This window comes from Coffea arabica, chromosome 11c (assembly GCF_036785885.1).
Source record: "Coffea arabica cultivar ET-39 chromosome 11c, Coffea Arabica ET-39 HiFi, whole genome shotgun sequence".
Classification (NCBI taxonomy): domain Eukaryota; kingdom Viridiplantae; phylum Streptophyta; class Magnoliopsida; order Gentianales; family Rubiaceae; genus Coffea; species Coffea arabica.
The window spans coordinates 45,077,501-45,099,880 of NC_092330.1; the positions used below are offsets into that span (position 1 = coordinate 45,077,501).

Sequence of the window (22,380 nt, forward strand, 5' to 3'; positions counted from 1 at the left end):
GTTGTTAATCAAGAGTTCCGGTAGCCATCCCACTCTGGTTAATTGGTACATATTCTTCCTCTCTTTTCATCTTCTTGGAATTCTGCCGTGCGCACAAGAGATCAATTTTGCAGCTAGCCTCCTAAAAGTAATGACGAGAAATTGTTTGCCGACATTGAAAAGAGCAAAGGACTTCACCCTAAGTAGCAGTGCCTTCTTCCAGCCAACGCGAAAAAGCCTTGCACTAAATACATTATGCTAAAACAACGCGAGGACGTCTTCACTTTTACAGGAGCAAACATCGTGTAATCATACACACATGGTCATGTACCATAAAAAGGTAAATTTATCGCAAATTTCTCTTAAACGTAACAGCCCTACCATTGACATTTACATCAAACTGCACAGCGCATTTACAAAATGCCAATCTCAGCAATATAACCAATCAAACTAGCTAACCCTAAACAATAACCAAATTAAGCTACCTGAACTTCAATTTACATCTATCCCCACATACAGAGTCTAGAATAAAAGCCAAGTTATCCATCGCATCTACACAAATTGGTAAATGTCATCATTTTCCATGCTAGATACGTCATATGAAGTCGAGGATATTTCCCTCTCGGCACCATCAAGCTCAGCCTGCAAAATTGAAGTGTTTAACAGGCGTAAATGAACATCTTTCCCTACTTGCGCTAATTGAATATAAAGGCTAAAATTCATATAGGAAGGTAGCAGATTCAACATATGCTTGGATATACAAATTTTGGAGAAAATCATGCACTATTTTCTTCACTAGGTTTGCCGTCCCTATAGATTACAATAAGATATGATTTGTCATACCCCAAAAAACTTTCCATGTTTTGCACTGTGCAAAGTAAATAGTGTCTACCAACCTAAGTGCCATACCAAGATTACCTTAGCTTGACGATATTTCTCCAGAATGCGGCGATACTGCTGGCGCGCTCCTGGAGACTCAACCATTGACAATACCCTTGACACAGCTTCATCAATAGTTGCATCAACCTTCTGCTTACGGAAGACCCTTAGAATGTCTTCATCCTCACTTTCATCGATAGCATCTGTCTCAAGGCGGAACCCACGCAAACCAACTCCACGTCTACGCCACCTAAGAACTACCTTCTCCAGAATACCCACGGCCCAGCATACCCTATAATTCTTTCTGACCTGATAGCCTCGCACATGAGCCTGCCACGACAGTTCTCAGAATTAGACAAAGTATTTCCAATCTTTTTCAACATCAGCTTGAAAAATTTCTAACAGGTGTGGTGGTCTTGTGCTAGTCACATGCAATTCATACACCAAGAAGAAAAAACCAAATAATGATTAAGAAAGTCTCCTGGTATCAAAACTTCTGATTTATTTGAGCAATGATGTCCATGTACATTCATCATTCATATGACAGAGAAGCACTTGACGCTATCATGAATCATGCTTCAAGCAGCCTCAAAATTTCAGATACCAGTCTTCAGAAACTTGAAGATGAATATTATACATTTGATTCTCAACAAAGTTATCAAATGTATTTCAAGATTAATAGGAAATTTAAGGGCATGTTAAAGGACAGTCATGATCTTCCTCACTGAATATTTTATTATGTTACTCAGGTGTAGGTAACAAAATATTAGATATCCCAAAAAACTTTGCCCATAAGAGAAAGCATGGCACCTGTATTTTCACTACTTTCTGACGAAATGCAAGAAAATCCTTGCGACCTTTCCAACCACGATATTTCTTCTGTATCGATAAAGCAGCTGAGTTGTAATCCCTCGAATTGCGGAAGGCAAACTTTGAAGCAGCCGAAAGCTCTGGTATGTCAGATAAAAGGATTCCATACTCGTCTCTAGATGTGCTTGAAGCAGCAGAAATATCAAATTCTTTCTGCTGCCTCCTCCTGAAAGAATGTGCACGGAATGCAGACTGTATGCGTGCAGCAGCCTGTGCAGCATTCCGCGCAGCAGCTAAGCTATCCTTCAGAGAAAGCTGGTCCTCGTTTGTAGTGGGACTTGTCTTGGGAATGTTAATCAAAGTTCTTTCTGCTTCTACATCAGCAGATCCTTTTGATAGCTCACTCTCTTCCAGGGTAAGGGAAAAGAGATGACTAGTTAGTGCCACTTCTGAAAGATAACCAGCAAGACCCTTGTGGCCCCAAGTGGCAGCAACAGATGCAGCAGTTTTCCCAGTTGGGTCCTTAGAATTGGGATCAGTAACCGCTCCAGCAGATGCACCAGCTGCTATCAGTGCAGCAACCATTTTTTCCCTGTAACAAGGATTTCCCCAAGTGGCAGCAACAGATGCAGCAGTTTTCCCAGTTGGGTCCTTAGAATTGGGATCAGTAACCGCTCCAGCAGATGCACCAGCTGCTATCAGTGCAGCAACCATTTTTTCCCTGTAACAAGGATTTTAGTAAACAGAGTTCCCATGTAGAAATATGCATGAGGTATATCAAAAACAAATAAATGCACTGCAGTAAATCTTCAAGGTAATGTGCAGCAAACATGATTGCAAGAAGGGCTGCTACAACCACAAACAAATCAAGAGTAAACTTTCAGACGAAATGCAATGAAGTACAGGGGAAAAAAACCTGTGCAGCCTATCAACTTTGCACTCCATGAGAAACACTGCTGCTGATTTAAAAAAAAAAAAAGGAGAAGAAGAAGAAGTTTTCTTAAAGCTATTGCAGTGAACTCATGTATGATAATTTGAGTGAGAAACTAACTCATAAACCATCCAGTAAAGAAACATGAGTTAATCCAGAGCTTTTATAAGTGTCATATTCTCCCCATTTATGTTAACTTTGTTCCAATAGATATATGTCTTGTCAACACATTCAGTGACTTAAACCTGCCAGCCCCCCCCCCCAACAAAAAACCCGGAAATCATGCACCAAAACTGAAGTAACTAAATCTTCAACTTCTATCTTTCCCTCACAATGAACCCAACAGATCCTGTGGCCAACAGAGAACAGGGTGAAGGCCAAAAGTCAAATAATTTGGTGTATTGCCAATAACACACTATGGAATCTTTAAATGATAAAGCTGTGGCCTTTCAAATAAACACTTCCTCCACATTTATGATACAGCACCCCATACATTAACAGAATGTAATTTCTTTTTAAACTTCAGCCATCTGAATAACAACCAGTTTCATATTTTGTGGCGTATTTCTCCTCAGCTACAACCAATGGTAATTGCTCCATCAAGGTTGAAAAGTATGGCCAGCACTATCGGAAGCAAACAACGAAAAGATTTATGGAATCACATAAAAGACATCACAGGTGAATGTGAGCAATTTGGATTATGCAATGTAATCAAGCAGAAAAGGCATCACAGGTGAATGTGTCCTTCTGTCTTGCCAGTTTGAGCAATTTGGATTATGTAATCAGGCAGAATTCATGCATTTCTACCAATCACCTACTCAAACTCCATATAAGTCATGCTAATTTACACAATAAAAAGTTCTGAATGTCAGTAACGAATAGGTAAAGGGAAGGGGTTACCCACCTTCCAAAACGCGCAGCCCAATGAAGGGCAGTCCAACCATTTATGTCACGAAAGTTAACATTGACTCCAGACTTGAGAAATGGGTGCAGGGCCCACTCAAATCCTAAACCAGAAATTATGTGTATTACCCCTTGTTCTTTCTTTGATAAGGAACAGCATGGCATGTTATCATCTTGTGATTTTGAAGAAAGCCAATTTTGCAACTTGTCTTTCACAAGTTCTTCTAGGAGCCAGTCTGTTGTGATAGATAGTGTAGAAGTGCCCGCCAAAAGAGCTTCTATGACTTGACCCCATGAGTCCTCATCTGCTCTGGATTTGCCCAATAAATCAACTCCTGATTCAGAAGTATCTCCTTTTTGCATTGAAGGATTGGATAGAAGCAACTGTACAAATCTGACAAGTAACAACATTTCTTCAGGACTTCTACTAGCTTCTCTCTGTGGCTGACTGCAATGACTACAAACGGTTGGTTTAACACGATATTCGAATTCCCTGACTTCGCTGCAGGACTCTCTATTACCGGAAGTGACACAAATTGTGACTTTTCCAGGCGAGTGATGAGGAGCATGGCAACAAATGACCCCTTCCTGAATGATCTGAACTGGAACTTCAATGTCACCAAACATGCAAGTCCATGCAGCATCCAATGGATCACAGAGAAATGATCCAATTATGAAAACCTGCAATACGATTCTTGATATTTGAATTTACAATGCCAAGCGGAGAAATAGAAGCAGAACATAATCAACCAGGCTGACCAGAACGCAGGGTACTCATCATAAGCATAAGATGAGAAATAACCATTTACATCAAATTCAACATGAATAATTGCATACTCAAAAGATCTTGTCGATCTCCCAGGTTGTATTCTGAGATTGATCCAACCGTAGAAGTTTTATGATAGGCCCAGTTAAAAGCATCATGTAGAAAATCTATTCTGAACGCCTCTCTCTAATTGTAACAAAATTGACCCAGATTAGAACTCACCTCAACCAAATCTCTCACACTCTTGATTGGCCGAGAAAGTTCTGTTTCTTCCCTCACCCTTGTCAGGCCAGCTTATTACCTAATCCCTGTTGTTCGAAGCTTTCCTTCTTCAAGAGCTCTCTCACACAGTTTGTACATAAGTTTCATTTCAAAATTTGAACTATTGTTCTTCAACTTTTCAATTTTCAATATTTTCCATCCCTTTTGCACCTCCTGACATAAGAAACACCCTTTTGCCCTAGTTGAATGTCAGTATTTGCCTTTCACACATTAAATAATCTATTTCAGGCATCATTTCTTGTGTATATATGTTTATTTTGGGGGTTACAATGATGACAAAATTCATGAAAAATCTACCATGTAATAAAACTATTATTTGAGGGGAAAAAAGGTCAATGAGAAAAATAATTGCTAAGGAAAATCTAACAGTTTGACCAGAACAGTCAAATAGGGACTTGGTCATTGATGGAATAGTTAAAAAAACAGCTATTGACAGAGTAAAAACAATAAGAACTTGTGCAGCAAAGCTCTCTACAAATATTGGCCGAAGTAGGTAAAAACCTTTTGGATGACAAAAAGTCATACTAAGCCATCATAGAGGAAGACGGTCATCATGCAGACTAGGTACAAAATATTAGCAACAAGCAAGATAACAGCACTTATAATTGCAGATTTGCTTGCTAAGAAAACTTTTGTTTCTGCAGAAATTATCCATGTTATACAACAAATGGAAGTAGATCTTGTGCTCATACCTAACCACTTGTTTTACCTTTAGGATCCCTTTATGTACCATTTCAGTTTACATTATTCTAATCATGCCATGCAAGACACCATAGTGATGATTACAGCTTACCAATCAATTTAGAACATGAAGCAAAGTACTTCCAACAAGAACTCTACCATATATGACCAGAAGCAGGACCATTAAATTAAGCAACCAATCACCAAAAGATTCTACAAAAATAACGCTCACTAGGGAGACAAATGCAATGATATGAAACCAATGAATCCCATGCCTCCTATTCAACGCTTAGTTAGTTCCAACTAACATAATGGCGGACCTCTTACACGCACACTGGAATCATTGTTCAGTAATATTCATAGGAAGAATCGAAGAATGTCCATGTTTAAAAGTAAATGCAAAATTGAGTTCCCTGACGAGTACCTTTGTTGTTTCCGAGGCATAAGCCCATTCTGGAGATATCTCTTGAATAGTAAATTTCTGCTTTTGGGCTATAGTTAAACCCAAATCCTCTTCAAGGGAGATTCCAATCTGATTGTGGTCAAATAGTGTTGTATAATTGTCCGGGTTGGTCATGTAGGTCTTTACTGCAGCTGAATAAGCAGGATATGCCAGATTTTGGACTTCCTTGGCAACTGGTAAAGAAACTGGCAGGACAATAAGGTAATTGGAATTTCAGCATCCCAAATTTACAAAATAGAAGGTTTCAAATATAAGCTACTATTAAAGTTGAGACTACCATCTTGAGCATTTGTTCCTCCATAATCTAACCAAGTATAACCATCTTGCTCAGCCACCAGCTCTTTAGTCCATTCATCAAGAAGCACACCCTGTTGTGCATATGGTTAATTACCTTGAAAGATTGAGACTAGAACAGCTTAACAAAGATATTATATTTAAGCAAAAAATGCACAAAGCAGGACGTGGGTCTTAACATGTGGTGTGGTAGTTATATGCACCTTAAACTGACTTCAAACATAAGGTAAGCAGCGATTCACATCAGAAAATTAGCATGGCATAGAAATGATCAAATATAAGAACAAACAGATACGATTGGTACCACACAGGCAGAAGATGAATGCTCATAGTGATTATTCATTCTCACATTTCTGTCAAATTTGTCTACATGTCTCACTTGTGCCAAAACATCTTCTGAACTATTGCAGCCATCTAGCATCTCTGTCCAGCCCTCATGTCCCAACGATTGCTGTTGGTGTTCAATCTCATAACCTACAAAGGAAAGACTTATTAGCATTTGTGCTTATCCACGTCTGGCTTCTATAGCAACAGATTCCCTCATGTAAAAGAAAAAGATCAATAGAACATAAAACCATTCATAAAGGGAATTTATAAGCTATAGCAACATAGCTAGAAGCCCTGAATGTTCAAAAGAGGTGTTTTTAGCTCGACAAGCTCCATATAGAACAGGAAGCATCAGCACAATTCTGTTCACATACAACCATCAGATAAGAAGAGATCACTCTCCAACTTAAAGCATCATGGACTAAAAGATATATAAAATACATCGTTCAGCAACTTTACGGCAAGAAGATCAAATGTTTAATGGGAAAACATGAAACAAAAGTCATCTTCCCATATCAAAGCAATTTCAAAGTTATCAGACTGCAAAAGGAAAAAAGTTACAAGAGTTTCAAAAGCAAAATTCAACAATAAAAAACATCCAATTACATTCATCATAATTACTATAAATTCTACATAAGAATGAACGAAAGTGCTGTATTGTGATTGCATAGTGAAGCAACAAACCAATAACAAAAGCCTGGAAAAAGGTTCAAGAGAAGAATGCTTCAATCACCTTGTCCTGGAACAGATGGAGTTTGACCCTGTGTGGACTTTTCTGAATCGTGTGAGTTCTCATTCTGTGTGTAACAACTACCAATTTCTTCCAGCCTGTCATCATTTAAACTTAACTGCTCCTCAAGCCTTCTCAATGCTTGACTGATGTCATGGCTCGATGAACTAGTAACCTCCTCTGTTCTCTCTATATCCTGTGAGTAATTCATTCCATTACTCTTGATGACAACACTAGAGCTAAATTCAACAGATCCAGGACTAGATAAATTGTGAATTTGCTCATAAGATTCTCCGAGGAGAGGAGAAGAGCCTAGCTGCTGAGTGTTGCCTGAGATCGGGCTCTGACTGAAGGTAGAGGAGGATATTGGAGAAAATTGTGATATGGTTCCTGCATTGTTCCTTGCCTGCAGCTTAAAAAGTCACACAAGACACAAGGTTGATTAAAGTTCAGTCAGTTATCAACTCCAACAGTACTTTTCAACTACCAAGTAAACAGAGTCATGTAGAAAACACATCTACTCTTTGCACGTAAACGATCATTAATGACGACTAGGTGCAGCAACATGTTAGTCCATAAACACTTAAAAGCTGAGGCAAACTTAACAAGTGTCCACTGATAATGCCAAGCTCAAATCTGATACAATCACTAAAAGTAAGCTTCGGGAAGATTTTCTAAAAGCACAAATGTCAACAGGAAATGCCATGCCTTGTGCATCAAATTTGAAGTACCCCTAGCAACAAGGCCCTGAATGGTTAGGCAAGTCATCCAGCAATAGGGTTACCGTCGAATATGAAGCACAAGCATGGAGTGGGAGAGCATAATCACCAAAGAAATAAAAAATGAGATGCGTCCTTTTAGCAAAAGGTTGAAATAACAACATGAGATTATTACAATAATCTGATTGAAGAACTCTCACCTCACTTATATCTCTGTAGTGAACGAGAACAATGTGTTCATAGGCCCTGCCCAAACATTAAAAAGAAGACTTGCAATGACAATCAGAAAAAATGAGAAAATTGAAAAAAAAGAATCAGCTCTAATCTGACGGAAGGAGATCCACTGCATAACTTCATAATCTCAATTAATCATCTAACCTCAGCAGTATATCATTACATAGGATACCATCTAACATGCCAACATCTCTTGACTTCTAAGGAGACCAGGAAAAATTCATGATAACAAGAATTAACTTACGGGTTCAACATCCAATAGCTACGCCTCTGAAAATTAGGGTTCTGCTCCCCGTGTGCGTAATAGCAATTTAAAGCTTCCACATTTCCAACCTAGCCATTTAAAAAGATGTAAGCTGAAAGCATGGAACTTTGCAGTCTTTTATGAATAAGATATCAGCATATTGTATCTAGAACTTCATGACAAGGTGGAGACAGTATCACAGCAGGATAAGGCAAAATCTTGGAATGCTAGTGCCCTTATCAAAGAAACGTGTTATTCAGACAAATGCAGGATAACAACTGCTTATGTAAAGGACTTGCTCCCCAGGACGACCACTTTAAACCGTTGTTGATGTTTCAAAAAGTTTTGGGTTGATAGGAGCAGCAACTTACGAAATGTAATGAAAACTCTCGAGCCATCATGCTAATTTTCCACCCGAAACTAGTTTCTTTCACCAGAACAAATATGGTCCAAGCAAAAGAATATGTACTGCTAAAAGAAGAAACCTACTGCTAGATTGATATATTTAATGAGCCTTCATTTTTATTCCCAATGTAAACGAATTGGGAGAAGGGAGCAATCTTTCATCTTCAACTGCAGTAAGTTAAATGAGTTTGCTTCAGAACACAATATGTACTGCTCCAACAGCCCTAAATTGGAAGTTCCATTTAATTTTTTTTTCTTTAAAACCACCATTTTCTTGAACATTATCTATGTTATCTTATTTACTTAGTTGCCAACTAGTCTTTTTATGTAACTTAAAAGAACAAGAAAGACAAACCTCACAGAAAAGGGTCAACTCAGACACTTAAAAAGTATGTAGAAAATAGAAATGGATCGAGATATTTATAACAGGAAAATTGTTAATATTCAACCTTAAGCCGTTCATGTGCTTCACCAACAGTTCTCCCATCTCTCTTCCTCCGCCAACTATGCCCATCCTTACGGAAAAACCTAAGGACCCTCTTGTTGAAAAGGAACAGTGATCCACCTGTTGAGGCAATGATTATGTTAGACCAAAGAAGCATCCATATAAGGTGTCAGGCCCAAGGAAGGGCAAGGTTTTAAGAATTGCACTCAAGAGGTAAAACATAAGATGATTACTTCCTGGTTTTTGAGGAGGCTGATTAGTGATCATTTGGTTCTCATGATTTTGTAGTATGAAGAGTACTTCAGCAGGCTTCAACCAGCGAGATTGAGCTTCTCTAACCAGATCATTTAAATTGTACCCTGAAGTCCAACAAAGTAGCAAACACATATAAAAACAGGCCCTGACAAAAGGTGTGTCTGACATTAAGGCGTGAGCACAAGAAAAGCAAAAAAGTGCATTCACAGAAGAAATCTAAACTGTAAAGCGAACTACAAAAGGTGCTGAATATGCCACCACTCATTTCTCAAATATACGACAATTTAACGTGCACAAGTAAGCAAAACACATGCAAACCTCGAACCCAACCAGAACATTGATGGCTTAATATTCATTTTATCAAAACAATCTCAGCATATCCTCCAATCTCAAATGAGGAGTTAATGACGACTGTGCAATGCAGATATTTTGTATCAGACAAGACACGTTAGCCATGATGACCGTGTAATTCGGTCCAAGGCATAGGCAAAGCTTTACAATTTAACAATACCAACTTCAGCCAGAATATTTCCGTTATCAATTTCGTCTATTCATTTGATTTTGTTTAAGAAAATATATTTGACGCCTGAGCTAACTACATAATTAATTCATAGCAAAATAGAATGCTCAATATTTTTTAAAAAATAAATTAATTAAGAAAAATTACTTCAAGAATAAAACCGAATAAAATCGAACAAAAAATGTTAAGGTTGAGAGGAAAATAGAAACCGGAAAAATGGAGCTGAAGATATAAAGTGTACCAACTACACAATTGCAACTTAACCTACATAGATGAAGAGGAATCCTGCTGCTGCATATACAAACAAGCAAGTAAATGATGGAGCAAAAGGCGAAATCTAGAACTACAAAATTCGGATTTAAAAAAAAAAAAAAGGAGAAGAAGAAGAAGAGTCTAACCTGATTGTGACATATTTGAAGTCACTGCGTCCAGAAGATAAAGAATTCTACCAAAAAAATGAGAAAGCCGTAGGAATTGCAGAGAAGGCAGTTCATTAGCAAATATTCAGACCTCGTCTTGAATTTCAGCCAACGACCACCGCCAAAGTCACTGGTCAACTGCTCCCAAGTGACTCGCCAAAGTAGAATCGCCGCGGAAGAGCGAAAGCACGACCCAAATTATGAAGGATAACCCAGATTGTTTTTAATTAAAAACTCCTTTAACCCACCCTCGGGGGATCAACGCCTCAACGGGAAGGCCAAAAATGGCAGAGAGAGATTTTATTGGATTAGCTACGAAGCTTGGGGAAGTTGAGCTACTTGGCCAGTGACCGACAACCGGGCGAGCGAGAGGCTTCCTTCCACTTATTAGAGACTCCAGTAGTCCAGTCCAGCGAGTGCTGGAGTGCGAAAGGCGCAGGATTGACAGAGAATAAGAGAACAAAATGAAAATATATAAGAGTACTGCAATTTAATGCGAAAAAAAAATCAAAAAAATTAATTAGAAAAAATATATATTTGCAGACTACTAGTACGTACTATTTATTTATTTATTTAGGAGCTGTATTTTTATTTTTTTTTTTGCGGAATATGATAAACTTACACTTAGGGTCTATTTGGTTGGAAGTAAAATATTTTCTTTGGGAAAATATTTTCCGTGAAAGTAATTTTTCATGAAAATCATTTCCCTTTCATCATTTTCAGGTGTTTGGTTAGCTTATTGAAAATATTTTCTTACTTCATTTTTCTGGTGTTTGTTTAACTTTTGAAATATTTTCACTTTTATCTCTATCTTTACTTTCTACACATTATAACTACATACTTCTTCCCATGCAAAATAAGAAAATTTATCTCATTATTTAACTTTAAAAAATCTTGGAGAAATGTATATATGAATAAAAAATATCTCCTTAAGCAATAAACAAATTGCTGGCCATTTAGTGTCAAATATCAATCACATGCAATGCTTATTGTGACATATATCTTGCACTCTCACTGCTGAAAGTTTCTCTAGAAAATAATGCCCTTATTATACATAATTAATTACTAACATAGGATGAGTAGGATGAGATTTTTTTTTTTTGTTGAATATACTAGGGGGAGGGTTGGGTTGGGTTGGGTGGTACGGGAGAGGGAGTGTAAGGAAGAAGTCTTGGGTTCGAATCCTCCTGTTTACACTAAAAAAAAAAAAGAACATACTACAAGATATTTTCAGTAAATTTGAAATATACTACAGGCGGGATACATGCATTTCGGAAAACAACTTCAGTAAGTTTGGAAGGGAAGTTGTTTTCCATAAGATGAGTGAAAATATTTTACATAGGAAAATGTTTTCAGTAACTTTTGTACAACCAAACACGGGAAATTAGGAAAATATTTTCGTGGAAAACATTTTCCTCTGAAACAAACGGACCCTTATTCTATCTTATTCTGTTTTGTAGGAGAACCTAAAAAAATTCAAGAAAAAATCGAAAAGAACTAAATCACCTATCAACCTAAACAAATGTCCTACGCACCACCCCTCTAAAAAAGGTTTAAAGTAACCTGGACCTAAAGAAACCCAAAAGGAAATCGAGAGAGAACTGAATCACTTATCGACTAAAACAAGTGTCCTACGCAACCATCTGAAAGACACTTAAAGTGACTTACCACATTTTAGTGACGAATGATGATAGGTAAAATTTGAACCTTAAGTGTCCATTCTATCAAGCCTTAAATGCTTTAGTGGTGGCCATTGAACTAATGGTTGGCTGTCGTTTGGTTTAGCCATCTAATGACTTTTAGAGAGAGAGGAAACTGTTGTCAAAACTCAAAAAAGGGAGAAAAAAATATAGGACTCGGTTTCAAGTCCGCCAAAAGGGTTGTTGAAGTTAGCGTAGGAGTGGTACGGTCAAAAGCTTACCCCCGTCGAATTCTCTTTGGTGACTTATCAACATAAGTAGATAAAGTGCGAACGCCCTTCAGCCAGAGTTTCGTCGTCCTCTCACGTGCCGCGCATGTGGATTGAAAACATTGTGTTCTTCGCGCACTGCGCGCCTCTTCTCCTCTGACGGTATCCCATGTGCCTCCTGCTGCGTTGTCTGCCGCGCTGCCTATCTGGTAAATTTGTTTCTCTGTCCGGGACTATCACATGGCTCTTCTTACCGCTACCGTCTCTCTCTCTCTCCTTCTTTTGGACAATGCTGCTTCTAAGCCTGCTTCACTGCCCTGCTCAGATATCCGGTTCTCTTCATTCGTTGCTTAAACTGTGGCTTTGGGGTTTGCTCTTCTCTTCTCTTCTTCCGTGGTGAGCTTTCTTCCTTTTCCTTTTCCTTTTCCTTTTCCTTTTTTCCCTTTTCCCGTTTCCTTTTCCGTTTCGGTGAGATGCAGCTTTGCCGTGAACTTTCTACCTGATCCTGAGCTTGAGTTTTTTTTCCCCCCTTCTCGCAGCCGCACAAGGCCCGTGTGGCCATCAACATAAGTAGATAAAGTGCGAACGCCCTTCAGCCAGAGTTTCGTCGTCCTCTCACGTGCCGCGCATGTGGATTGAAAACATTGTGTTCTTCGCGCACTGCGCGCCTCTTCTCCTCTGACGGTATCCCATGTGCCTCCTGCTGCGTTGTCTGCCGCGCTGCCTATCTGGTAAACTTGTTTCTCTGTCCGGGACTATCACATGGCTCTTCTTACCGCTACCGTCTCTCTCTCTCTCCTTCTTTTGGACAATGCTGCTTCTAAGCCTGCTTCACTGCCCTGCTCAGATATCCGGTTCTCTTCATTCGTTGCTTAAACTGTGGCTTTGGGGTTTGCTCTTCTCTTCTCTTCTTCCGTGGTGAGCTTTCTTCCTTTTCCTTTTCCTTTTCCTTTTCCTTTTTTCCCTTTTCCCGTTTCCTTTTCCGTTTCGGTGAGATGCAGCTTTGCCGTGAACTTTCTACCTGATCCTGAGCTTGAGTTTTTTTTCCCCCCTTCTCGCAGCCGCACAAGGCCCGTGTGGCCAGACATTGGCCGTTCATTTCCCACCCTTTGCCGTGAGCTTTCTACTTGGTCCTGAGCTTGAGACTCATGTTTTTTCCTTTTTCTTTTTTTGGTTTTTCTCCCCTTCTTGCAGCCGCACAAGGCCCGTATAGCCAGACATCGGCCAATTCTAGGTTTCAGTGGTCGAGATCAGCTGCCGCCCGTTCGCTTCTCTTCCTCCTCCTCCGTTGTAAGTCTTCTTGATCTTCCTTTACGATTAGTTGCGGTTTTCTGTGCGAGTTTTCTTTTTTTTTTCTTTGATTTTTTTTTTGTCTTCTTTAGTTTTTGGATCCTTTAGGTCCTCTAGATTTACTATTTTGCTCGCCGGAAAGTTGCAAACTTTAGTAAAGCCAGTTATGTGGTTGTGTTTTTTTTTTCCTCATTTTTTCCTTATTTTATCTTATGTTATGTTATGTTATCTTATCTTGTGTTGCTTGATTTGAGAATATTTTCTTGCAAGGTATGCTCCGGCTCCCGGAAAGTTGCAAACTTTAGTAAAGCCAGTTATGTGGTTGTGTGTTTTTTTTTCCTCATTTTTTCCTTATTTTATCTTATGTTATGTTATCTTATCTTATCTTGTGTTGCTTGATTTGAGAATATTTTCTTGCAAGGTATGCTCCGGCTCGTGTATTTGGGAGACTTGGGTTCTGTTCTCTTACTGGTTCTAGCTACGTGTGCATTTGTGAGCATTTTGAATCGTCCTATTGCCTCGTGTCTGAGTGGTTTCGGCAAATGAACTGCCAATGTCTGCTATATAGCTTATGTTCACCACTGATGCGAGCCATCTTCTTATCTTACTCTTTCAGTGATTCTTGGAACTGTTTCCTTACAGGCCAAGGAGTTGCCGTCTTTTACCTTTTTCCCCATCCCGAACGCAGGCCTTCTGTTTTTTCTCTCGAACCAAGGTACGATCTTGCCCCTCCTGGTTGTTCCAGGGTTGTTCCAGTGTCTGGTGCGTTTTGTCATGTGATGCTTTTTGTCTGTGGAGTGTTGCACTTTTTCCCTCCCCTTCTGGTCCCCCACCTTTTGCTATATTGTCTTGTGCTCCAGAAAATAAAAGGGAACTGTCCCTTGACCAAAAAAATAAACCCTTCTGTTTTTTGTTCCTCTTCTCTGTTCTTGGTCTGTTGCTGATGCCTGTCTCTACATAATTTGGTTTTCTTTTCATCATCATTTAGACAAATTTTGAATTTTTGTTGTTGCTTGGTAAAGTTTCTGCCTTTTTGGGATTATTTTTTGAATTGGTGCATTGGAGGGAACCCTTTTTTTTTGGCCCCTTTTGCTATTATGGTCTGTGAAACTTTATTGCCCCTTTTTTGCCCCTCGTTTATTGCAATGTCGCCAACCATTGGATGGTCAAGGCCTATATTTCTGAGATTCTTTGATAATGTGCCTATAACATCGTGATGTTTACATTTTAAAAAAATCCGAATATTTCAATAGTTCATGGTTGATTAACTTGATTAACCAAATTAGTTTGTTTCTATCCGTATTGGAGAACTGCTTTTCTCTTTTAGCTGAAATTAGTTTTAAACTTGCATGTCCTTTTTTCCGGTTCTTCTCTTTTTTGTGTTGCCGTCTGTTCCAATTCTTACACCTAGGGATCTGCTCCTTTACAGTGGTTTTACCTCGTGCATTTAAATTTTTTCCCCTAGCTTTAGATAATTAGGTTTTTTTTCACTTAGAGAAATTTTGTTGTTTTTGGTTGTTGTTTGATCATTTTCTGCCTTTTTGGATTTTGGTTAAATCGATGAATTGGAGGGGAATCTGCTTCCCTTTTGACCTTTTTGCTATCGTGCTCTGTGATACTTTATTGGTTTTTTCTTTTTTGCCTATCTATAGATAATCTGTTTCTTTTTTCATCATCATCGTCATCGTTTGCAGCAAATTTTGATGCTTTTGGTTCCTGTCTACTTGGTCAAGGTTGGGGCTTTTGTCTTTTTAGGATTTTTTGTTTAATTGATGCATTGGAGGGAAATGTGCTTTTCTTTTTGCTTTTTTGCTATCATGGTCTGTCACACTTAACTGGCTTTTTTTCCCCTACCTCTTGATATTTTTTTTCCCTACACTCGGAGAAATTTTGATGCTTTTTTGTTGTTGTTCGATAAAGTTTTTGTCTTTTTTGGATTTCAGTTTAATTGATGAATTAGAGGGAGAACTGCCTTTCTTTTGCCCCTTTAGCTATCATGCTCTCTGATACTTTATTGGTTTTTTTTTAGTTAATAAAAAACTCGCTTACTGCGATGTCGTTGGCCATTGGACGATTATGAGCTGTATTTCTGAGATTGCCTGATGATGTGGCTATAACATCATGCTGTCTTATGCTTCTAATACAGTTATATGAACTTTACATTGGCGCAACTTTATGCATGTTTTTTCCGTTGCTCCTCTTTTGTTCGTTCTAAAGTATTTCCCTTTTCTTTTGGTCATGTTATACATTCGACCTCTGCTGCTCTTAAGCGCGCTTATAGAATTGAATTCTCTCAGGTTCTGAACCTGTTTTCCCTTTTTTTTTTCTAGCTACCCATGGAGCCTCTGCGTGTGTCTGAGATCCATAGTTCCCTTCCTCGGTGGACCTCTGTGATCCAGGTCATAGAGGCGTCTCATACTAAAACTACCCGTGCAGGCCATCCCAAAAGTTGTGGTATTGTTGCTCCTTTGGCCTTTGAGTAATTATGGTCTTAAATTTTATAACACTGATTTTTCATGGCTCTATTTGAAAGCCGCTTAAAACCCCTTAAAGATGCTGCTTTGCAAACGTTGTTCATTGGACTGGTGTACGTTTGAAGTACTTAGCAAGATGTGAAAGAATCCATCTTTTCTATGAAGTGCGCTTGATTTTCTTTAACTCTGTATGTTTGTGTCTGCCTAAGCACTGAAAAAAGGAAATATATGGTACCTTGGTTTCTTTAAGTATGTCTTCAATTGTGGCAAATTAAATGCTGTAGGTTCTTTGGGCTACAGGCTTGGGTTTTGCAAGTCTCAGAAAGAAGTTTTGTACTTCTACAATTTTGCTTAAAAATTGGAAATTTATGTATTCCATTAATCTTATTTATCTAATTTTGCTTCTATCTTGTTGTCAATATAGAGAACATCAGGTCTTATGAGACAAATAATGACTTTATATTTTCATTCTCTTGGTGGCGGTGGTTTTTTTTTTTTTTTTTGGTTAGATCTGGTTTTACCCTCTTGATCTGTAAAGAAAATTTTTTTTGGTCCGTGTCTCTTGCAATTCCTATATGCTTTTGACTTTTTGATTTGTAAAGTTGTCGAATGCTCACCTGCATTTATAAAGCAGACTCTCCAAAATTTTTCGGTGATTATAGAATGCAGTAAGGGTATTTCTGCATTGGTGATTAATATGCTTGTTTATTATGTAATGTGATGTATTAAGCTTGAGGAGATGACTTGGATCTTTTGGAATAGCAGAGATTTAGAAAGCCGCCTTAGGAATTCTATTGTGATACTTGATAGTGGATTAAATTTCGGTATAATGTTTTTGCATTTTCTAAATTTGACTAAATTCTAGCAAGCAGGGGTTGATTTCTTGTTTATTTTCCTGCATATTTTATTTTTGCCTGTGATGCTTAATGCAAGTAATGCTATTATCCTATGTATAATCAGCTTACAATCCACAAAGAATTGCTTCTGAGTTTCTTATGAATTTATGATGATTAGGACATAGAAATAAATGTTTTTTGCTTCTTATAAGTAAACCTTAAAATGGTGGGATGTGCTTCTAACTAGAGAAGGAAGCCACTAGGTGATGGAGGCAATCTGCGTAACTTTTGTCGTTACCATTGATATGTGTTTCGATTTTTCACGTTGATATATTATTTTATTCTGATATTCCACATGTGCAGGTACAGGTCTAATTTTGATTCAAATGATTGGAGCACACAGTTGGCAAGGACTTAAAATTTAAAACTGGTTATGATTCAGAGGTGCAATTTGGGTGGACATCTCTTTGGGCAAGTGTTCTATTTTTTTTGCATTAATTTCCTTGTCTTCAGCTGCTAAGTGTTATGCATTAACTTAACATGTAACATCTATTCTAATTATCAGAATGTTGACTCGAAGTACAATTACTTATGTAAAACGTCAGGTTAATGTTCAATTTGAACCCAATTAGTTGGCTTACTCAGAACCTCAGAGATAGACTACCGCACAAAACAAATTGTACTTGTGCTTTTTTCCTATCTGGTGAGACTGTGAGCATGGGTTTCATGAAATATTTTCCTATTCCATTCCATTGAGAACAATGTGTTAATCTATTAATCAGTAAGGCATAAGATAGTCATTGGCACTTATCTTCTATTCTAATCTTCTGTATTAGATTTGTGTATAATACTTGTTAGACAGCCCAAAGAACAAATATGAAAAAGCTTAAAAAGAATAAATGAATTCAACTTGAAATAGATGTTCTATTTCAACTGATGAGATCAGTAGCATAATTTTGAGTGTGTTATAAAAATTAGCTCCTGCAGACTGCAAGATGCCATATCATGCCATTACTTTTTCTGTTTTCACTAATAGCCACTGTTCAAGGAGCTGCATGAGTTTCATTTACTAAACTCCCTGTTGCTTTATTGATGTATGAGATACATGATACACCTATTAGGAGCGACCCAAGAATGTTTAGGTTGTCTTCTGCTTCCTTCTGCATCATTGATCAACATCCTGGTTTCTAATAGTGAAATTTTTGTACACATCATCATGACATTGTTACTTTATATCCCATTATCTTGAAAGCAAGCTGATCTTTGCTTCCACGAATTTTACCTGCAGGTTGGTAACAGGATTATCAGGATGAGGATTCATGTTTGCGTAGAGCATGTTTAGCCTTCTCGATGCAACGAGGAAATCAAGTATAGAATCAGGAGAAATGATGAATTGAAGGCTGCAGCAAAGGCAAGAGGTGAGGTCATCAGTACCAAGAGGCAACCTGAAGGCCCCAAACCTGGTTTCGTGGTAGAAGGTGCAACTTTAGAGACTGTAACCCCAATTCCATATGATGTGGTCAATGATCTCAAAGGGGTTACTAAGTTCATACTGTGTTGGAGTTCTCTCCGTTTGTTTATCGCTTAAACAATTAAAGACTTGAAAATCTGTTTTTCCCCTCATAGACTTCAAATTAGTGCAGATTTGGTATTTTTTGCAATATTAGTAGGGCCACTGGCCATTCAGTTTTGTGTTTAGTGAAAGTAATGTTGACAAAATGATGATGTGGTACTTGTTTCCAACAATTTTTGTTTACGTGCAATGTCAATTTTGTTGCCGGACTTGAGTGTGTTTTCTGCACGGGATATGTCGTAGCTTCTGTGGATGAGCAATTTGGAAGTTCTTTGGTATAACAATGTGGTTTACAAGCATTATTTTTGTCTTTATAGAGTATTTTCTGAAACAAAGTACTTTGTACAAATATGGATGGTATATAATCTCCACAAGAATGAGTCAGTTGAAAGGCTGCCTGGGTTTTCTACTGGGAAAGAAGAGAGACCAAAGAAATGGCTATTGTGTCGGACGTAGATACTACAGTTTTGATTAATTCGACCCATAGGCTTGATGAGTACATGTAATTTTAAACAGTACAATAAGTAGAGAGTACTTCCCCTCGTGCTCTCATTTCCTCTGTTGCCACTCCTGTTGCTGGTGATGGTGCAGGTGCAGGTGTTGGCGGTGATTCCGAGTGAATATGATAGCCCATACGCTCGATATGGGTAAGTCCACAATCAGCATAGCATGGAAAAAGCTCTACTCCTTTCAATTTCATAGAAAACGCTCAACTGAACAATTAACCACGCACAATTAAGCACATTTGGTCGAGACATTCCTAATATTTAGTTACATTGTCTGATGAACTATGCTATCTCAAATATGAATTTTAGGTGTTTGGTATCCCATTCTCGTGTATTCACTAACTAGAAGCAACAAACAAATTTGATAGTGAATGTTTGAAGTGTTTCTTGGATAACTTTGATGTCCTTTTTTTTCTTTTTTAATTCCTTTTTTTCTTTTTTAACTAATAATTAATTATTGTGATTTCTTTTGCAAATAGTTTCCATATGCAAAACAAATTATTGAATAGACATAACTCCATAGACTACATGTTTAAAGATCCATTCATTTTAGATTTTACTAATAATCGGTATATTTTTTCTACATAAATTACAATTTCTATACTTGATATATTTTGCTTTTTGCTCTATACAAAACTCGGCAGGGCATTTTACATTTCCATCGCACGAAGTGCGTTTATGCCTCCTAGTGTTATGTGATGTTTTTTTCCGCGTCCAGGCCACGGCCACGAGATTAGATTTGAATATAAGATCTTATTTATTGAAAATAATTAGTAGTAGTATAAGTACTTATACTACTATTTTTATCTCATCAGTGAATTGAGAACACAAAACTTTTTTTTTTTTTTTTAAGTAGCCACTGGAGGGCAGATTATTTCTTTCTGTCCAGAGAATAACAAGTTTCCCCTTTGGCATTGGTGTAATTTACCTACTAGCCAATATAATATAATACAAAGGTATGTAATCAAGCACGTGATTGTCAGGGGCAGCTACTGGTTTTGAGTTCTCCTGCGCTGTATTGTAGTCCTAGAGATAAGAATCAAAGCTCACGTGCTTCAAATTCAGTCTGTTTTTCAAACTCTTCACTTCAATCGCATAACATGGTGTGAACACCACGACTAAGCCCAACCAAGAATGGTCAAATACCAAAAAAAAAAATTTTTTTTTTTTTTAAGAACACGGAGGCTTTTGAACTCCACTGACTCATCAATTATTTTCGGCACGAGGAAATCGATGAATGCTTCTGGTGGAGCGGTAAGGAACAGGACAGCGCAGCACAAGTACAGCGCCACTACAATTCATTTCCTCCTTCCTTCCCCTTAAAAATAAGGGATAATTCTAGAAACCTCCCTGAGATTTTTGACACTTTCATCGACCTCCATTGAGATTTTAAAAGTTACAGTAACCTCCTTTATCAGAAATTTGGATGCATTACTTATACAAGATACAGTGAAAGTACTACTTTGCCTTAAGACATTATGCATTATTAAAAAAAAAGATCGGGGCACTAAATAAATAAGATTAACTAATTAAACCAAAACAATGATTATTTCATTTCAAATTAGCAACCATAATTACAATAAAAAATGGTATCAATTGCTTTCCTAAGATGACGCTTTTTTGTGATTGATATCACTTGAGAACAGTTAGGATAGACAATCTTATATAATCTGCACATATAGATCTTATGAACAAAGAGAAATAGAAGAATTTTCTGATTGACTTATTTTGTTGAACCTTATGCTCAGCCAAAACTATTTGTGCCTTTTGTTGTTGATTTGTTGACCATGACTTGTATGCTTTTTACACCAATACTTTTACTTTTATCTCGTCCACTAAAATAAAAAGATTAATTTTTTATCCAAATTTAGATGCTTATATGAACAATTTAACAGCATTATAGAGTTAGTTGTGTTTTTAATATGTAGCTGCAAATGACAACAAATTTTGGCCATTACAATTTGCAGCCGGATTGGGCCCATTGAAGCCGGATACAGCCCAGACTATTCGGCCCATTGACGCCGGATACAACCCAGTGAATCCAGATCAAGCGATTTCACGTATAGGGGCCACTCAATGTCCATCTGTGTCCCATGTCCTTGTCGTGTTCGAGTGCTGATCAGGGCTTAATGTCCTTGTTGTAGCCCACTAAGTAAGGTAATTTTTTATACTGCTGTGCTGAATTGGCCGATGGTACGAGACCAAAACTCAAAAAGTGGGAGCCTTACATCAAACTAGTTTTTTTCAGCCTCACGCGATGCGTGAGGTTGCCCTGAGTCTGTGTTAAACAAGATCAAATGAAGGCAAGTGAATTAATATAAAATGGTTATATATTAAATACATGATGGGTGCTAGTAACTATGGGGAATTTGACTTTAGGTAAATTGGTTATTGTCGTTATTAGTTTACTCAATTTATTTATGATGCAGAAGAGATTTTTGTACCTACTGGACTTGGACTACTAATTGACTTAACGTGAGATATCGATATGATATATTAGTATTTCATAACTGCAATAAATTATCAACGATCTAACAGTCAATGCAAAAAGATTTTTTTTGCTAGAACAATAAAGATAAACTAACTGTAATAGGTTGTTACATGGTCCAATTTGGGCAAGCCAGTAAATTCCATAATAATCTTACTCTGAAATTAATGGCCTTAGAGAGTAGCCAATAATTTTAATTCAACAAGACAAGACATCAAGACATAATTGCATAAGAGCAAACTTGATCCTACATGCGAGTATTATGAATTTGTGCATACAAGTGATGCTGGCACCGGAGATATGCTTACCTTTAATTTAGAGCAGATAAAAAATGAATGATCAACAATTACCTAATCAACCAAGAAAAAGATCATTAATTGGATGGGATCTCTTGTCGTTTTACTTTCAATCTCTACTTTCACCATGCCATAGAAGTGATTAACTTGTGCTAGGTTAAACAAGTACAGCTAACAGATATAATTTTGAAAAATACAGGATAACATCACTTGGTCTAACTAAATATACCCAACAAAGACGATACACATTCATATTAAATGAAAGAAATTTGAAGGACAGATAGGCCTTTTATTGAGGCCAAAATCGTACTTAAAATGCGTAATCAATGCATTAGACAAATCCCTGTATATACATCACATGCACTCAATTGTTCTGCAAATTCTTTCAAGTGGGAACAAAACATAAAAACTGATCACCAGAAAAACCATAATCATGCAACAAGATGGCCATAGCAAGTCTAACAATGGCTCCCATTTCACAACAGTTGAAACCTATAAAATATCTCTAAAATTTTTAACACCCTTTGGTGAACCATTGCAATGATTTGAACAAACATTCTGACTCATTAGACCTCACATTATAAGGAAAAACCAAAAGACAGAAATAAAGCAAAGAGTTCAACTAGCAAAATTATGGAACCCGAAGCTTTTAATTGGAAGAAGAAATTGCTTTCGAGATGGCTTGCTCACAAGATCCCGTAGGTGAGAGTGCGAAGACTTCA

The 22,380-nt window shown here is 37.6% G+C and overlaps 1 protein-coding gene and 1 long non-coding RNA gene across 5 annotated transcripts; one reads left to right on the forward strand and one right to left on the reverse strand.

The window, feature by feature from the left end:
• Window positions 1-307: 307 nt before the first annotated feature.
• On the reverse strand, window positions 308-10,495 carry LOC113716983 (calmodulin-binding transcription activator 4-like). Of its 3 annotated transcripts, none has more exons than XM_027241588.2 (13): window positions 10,266-10,495; window positions 9,326-9,451; window positions 9,097-9,212; window positions 8,243-8,331; window positions 7,965-8,010; window positions 7,049-7,451; window positions 6,338-6,462; window positions 5,972-6,062; window positions 5,656-5,879; window positions 3,504-4,183; window positions 1,669-2,389; window positions 898-1,188; window positions 308-621 (listed from the first exon to the last, which is right to left on the reverse strand). In XM_027241588.2, the coding sequence occupies exons 1-13, from the start codon at window positions 10,276-10,278 to the stop codon at window positions 532-534; spliced, it is 3,015 nt and encodes a 1,004-aa protein (XP_027097389.2). In that variant the 5' UTR covers window positions 10,279-10,495; the 3' UTR covers window positions 308-531. The 3 variants fall into 3 exon arrangements, with proteins under 3 accessions (XP_027097389.2, XP_027097390.2, XP_027097388.2); XM_027241589.2 differs by having other exon boundaries at window positions 6,368-6,462; window positions 7,049-7,457; window positions 10,266-10,413; XM_027241587.2 differs by having other exon boundaries at window positions 7,049-7,457; window positions 10,266-10,413.
• Window positions 10,496-12,232: 1,737 nt separating this feature from the next.
• Window positions 12,233-18,577, forward strand: LOC113724972 (uncharacterized). 2 transcript variants are annotated; one of them, XR_011823015.1, is made up of 10 exons: window positions 12,233-12,404; window positions 12,521-12,591; window positions 12,735-12,926; window positions 13,043-13,113; window positions 13,390-13,485; window positions 13,756-13,977; window positions 14,128-14,200; window positions 15,816-15,939; window positions 17,159-17,266; window positions 18,084-18,577. It is a non-coding gene; the product is annotated as an uncharacterized lncRNA (long non-coding RNA). The 2 variants fall into 2 exon arrangements; XR_011823014.1 differs by lacking the exon at window positions 12,233-12,404 and having other exon boundaries at window positions 12,411-12,591.
• Window positions 18,578-22,380: the final 3,803 nt, after the last annotated feature.

Excerpts from the sequence above, each read along its gene's own strand:
- LOC113716983 (XM_027241587.2), bottom strand. Across the intron at positions 7,458-7,964 it reads ACTACAGAGATATAAGTGAG|CTGCAGGCAAGGAACAATGC; the intron begins GTGAGAGTTCTT and ends TGACTTTTTAAG. Across the intron at positions 2,390-3,503 it reads TGGGCTGCGCGTTTTGGAAG|GGAAAAAATGGTTGCTGCAC; the intron begins GTGGGTAACCCC and ends TCCTTGTTACAG.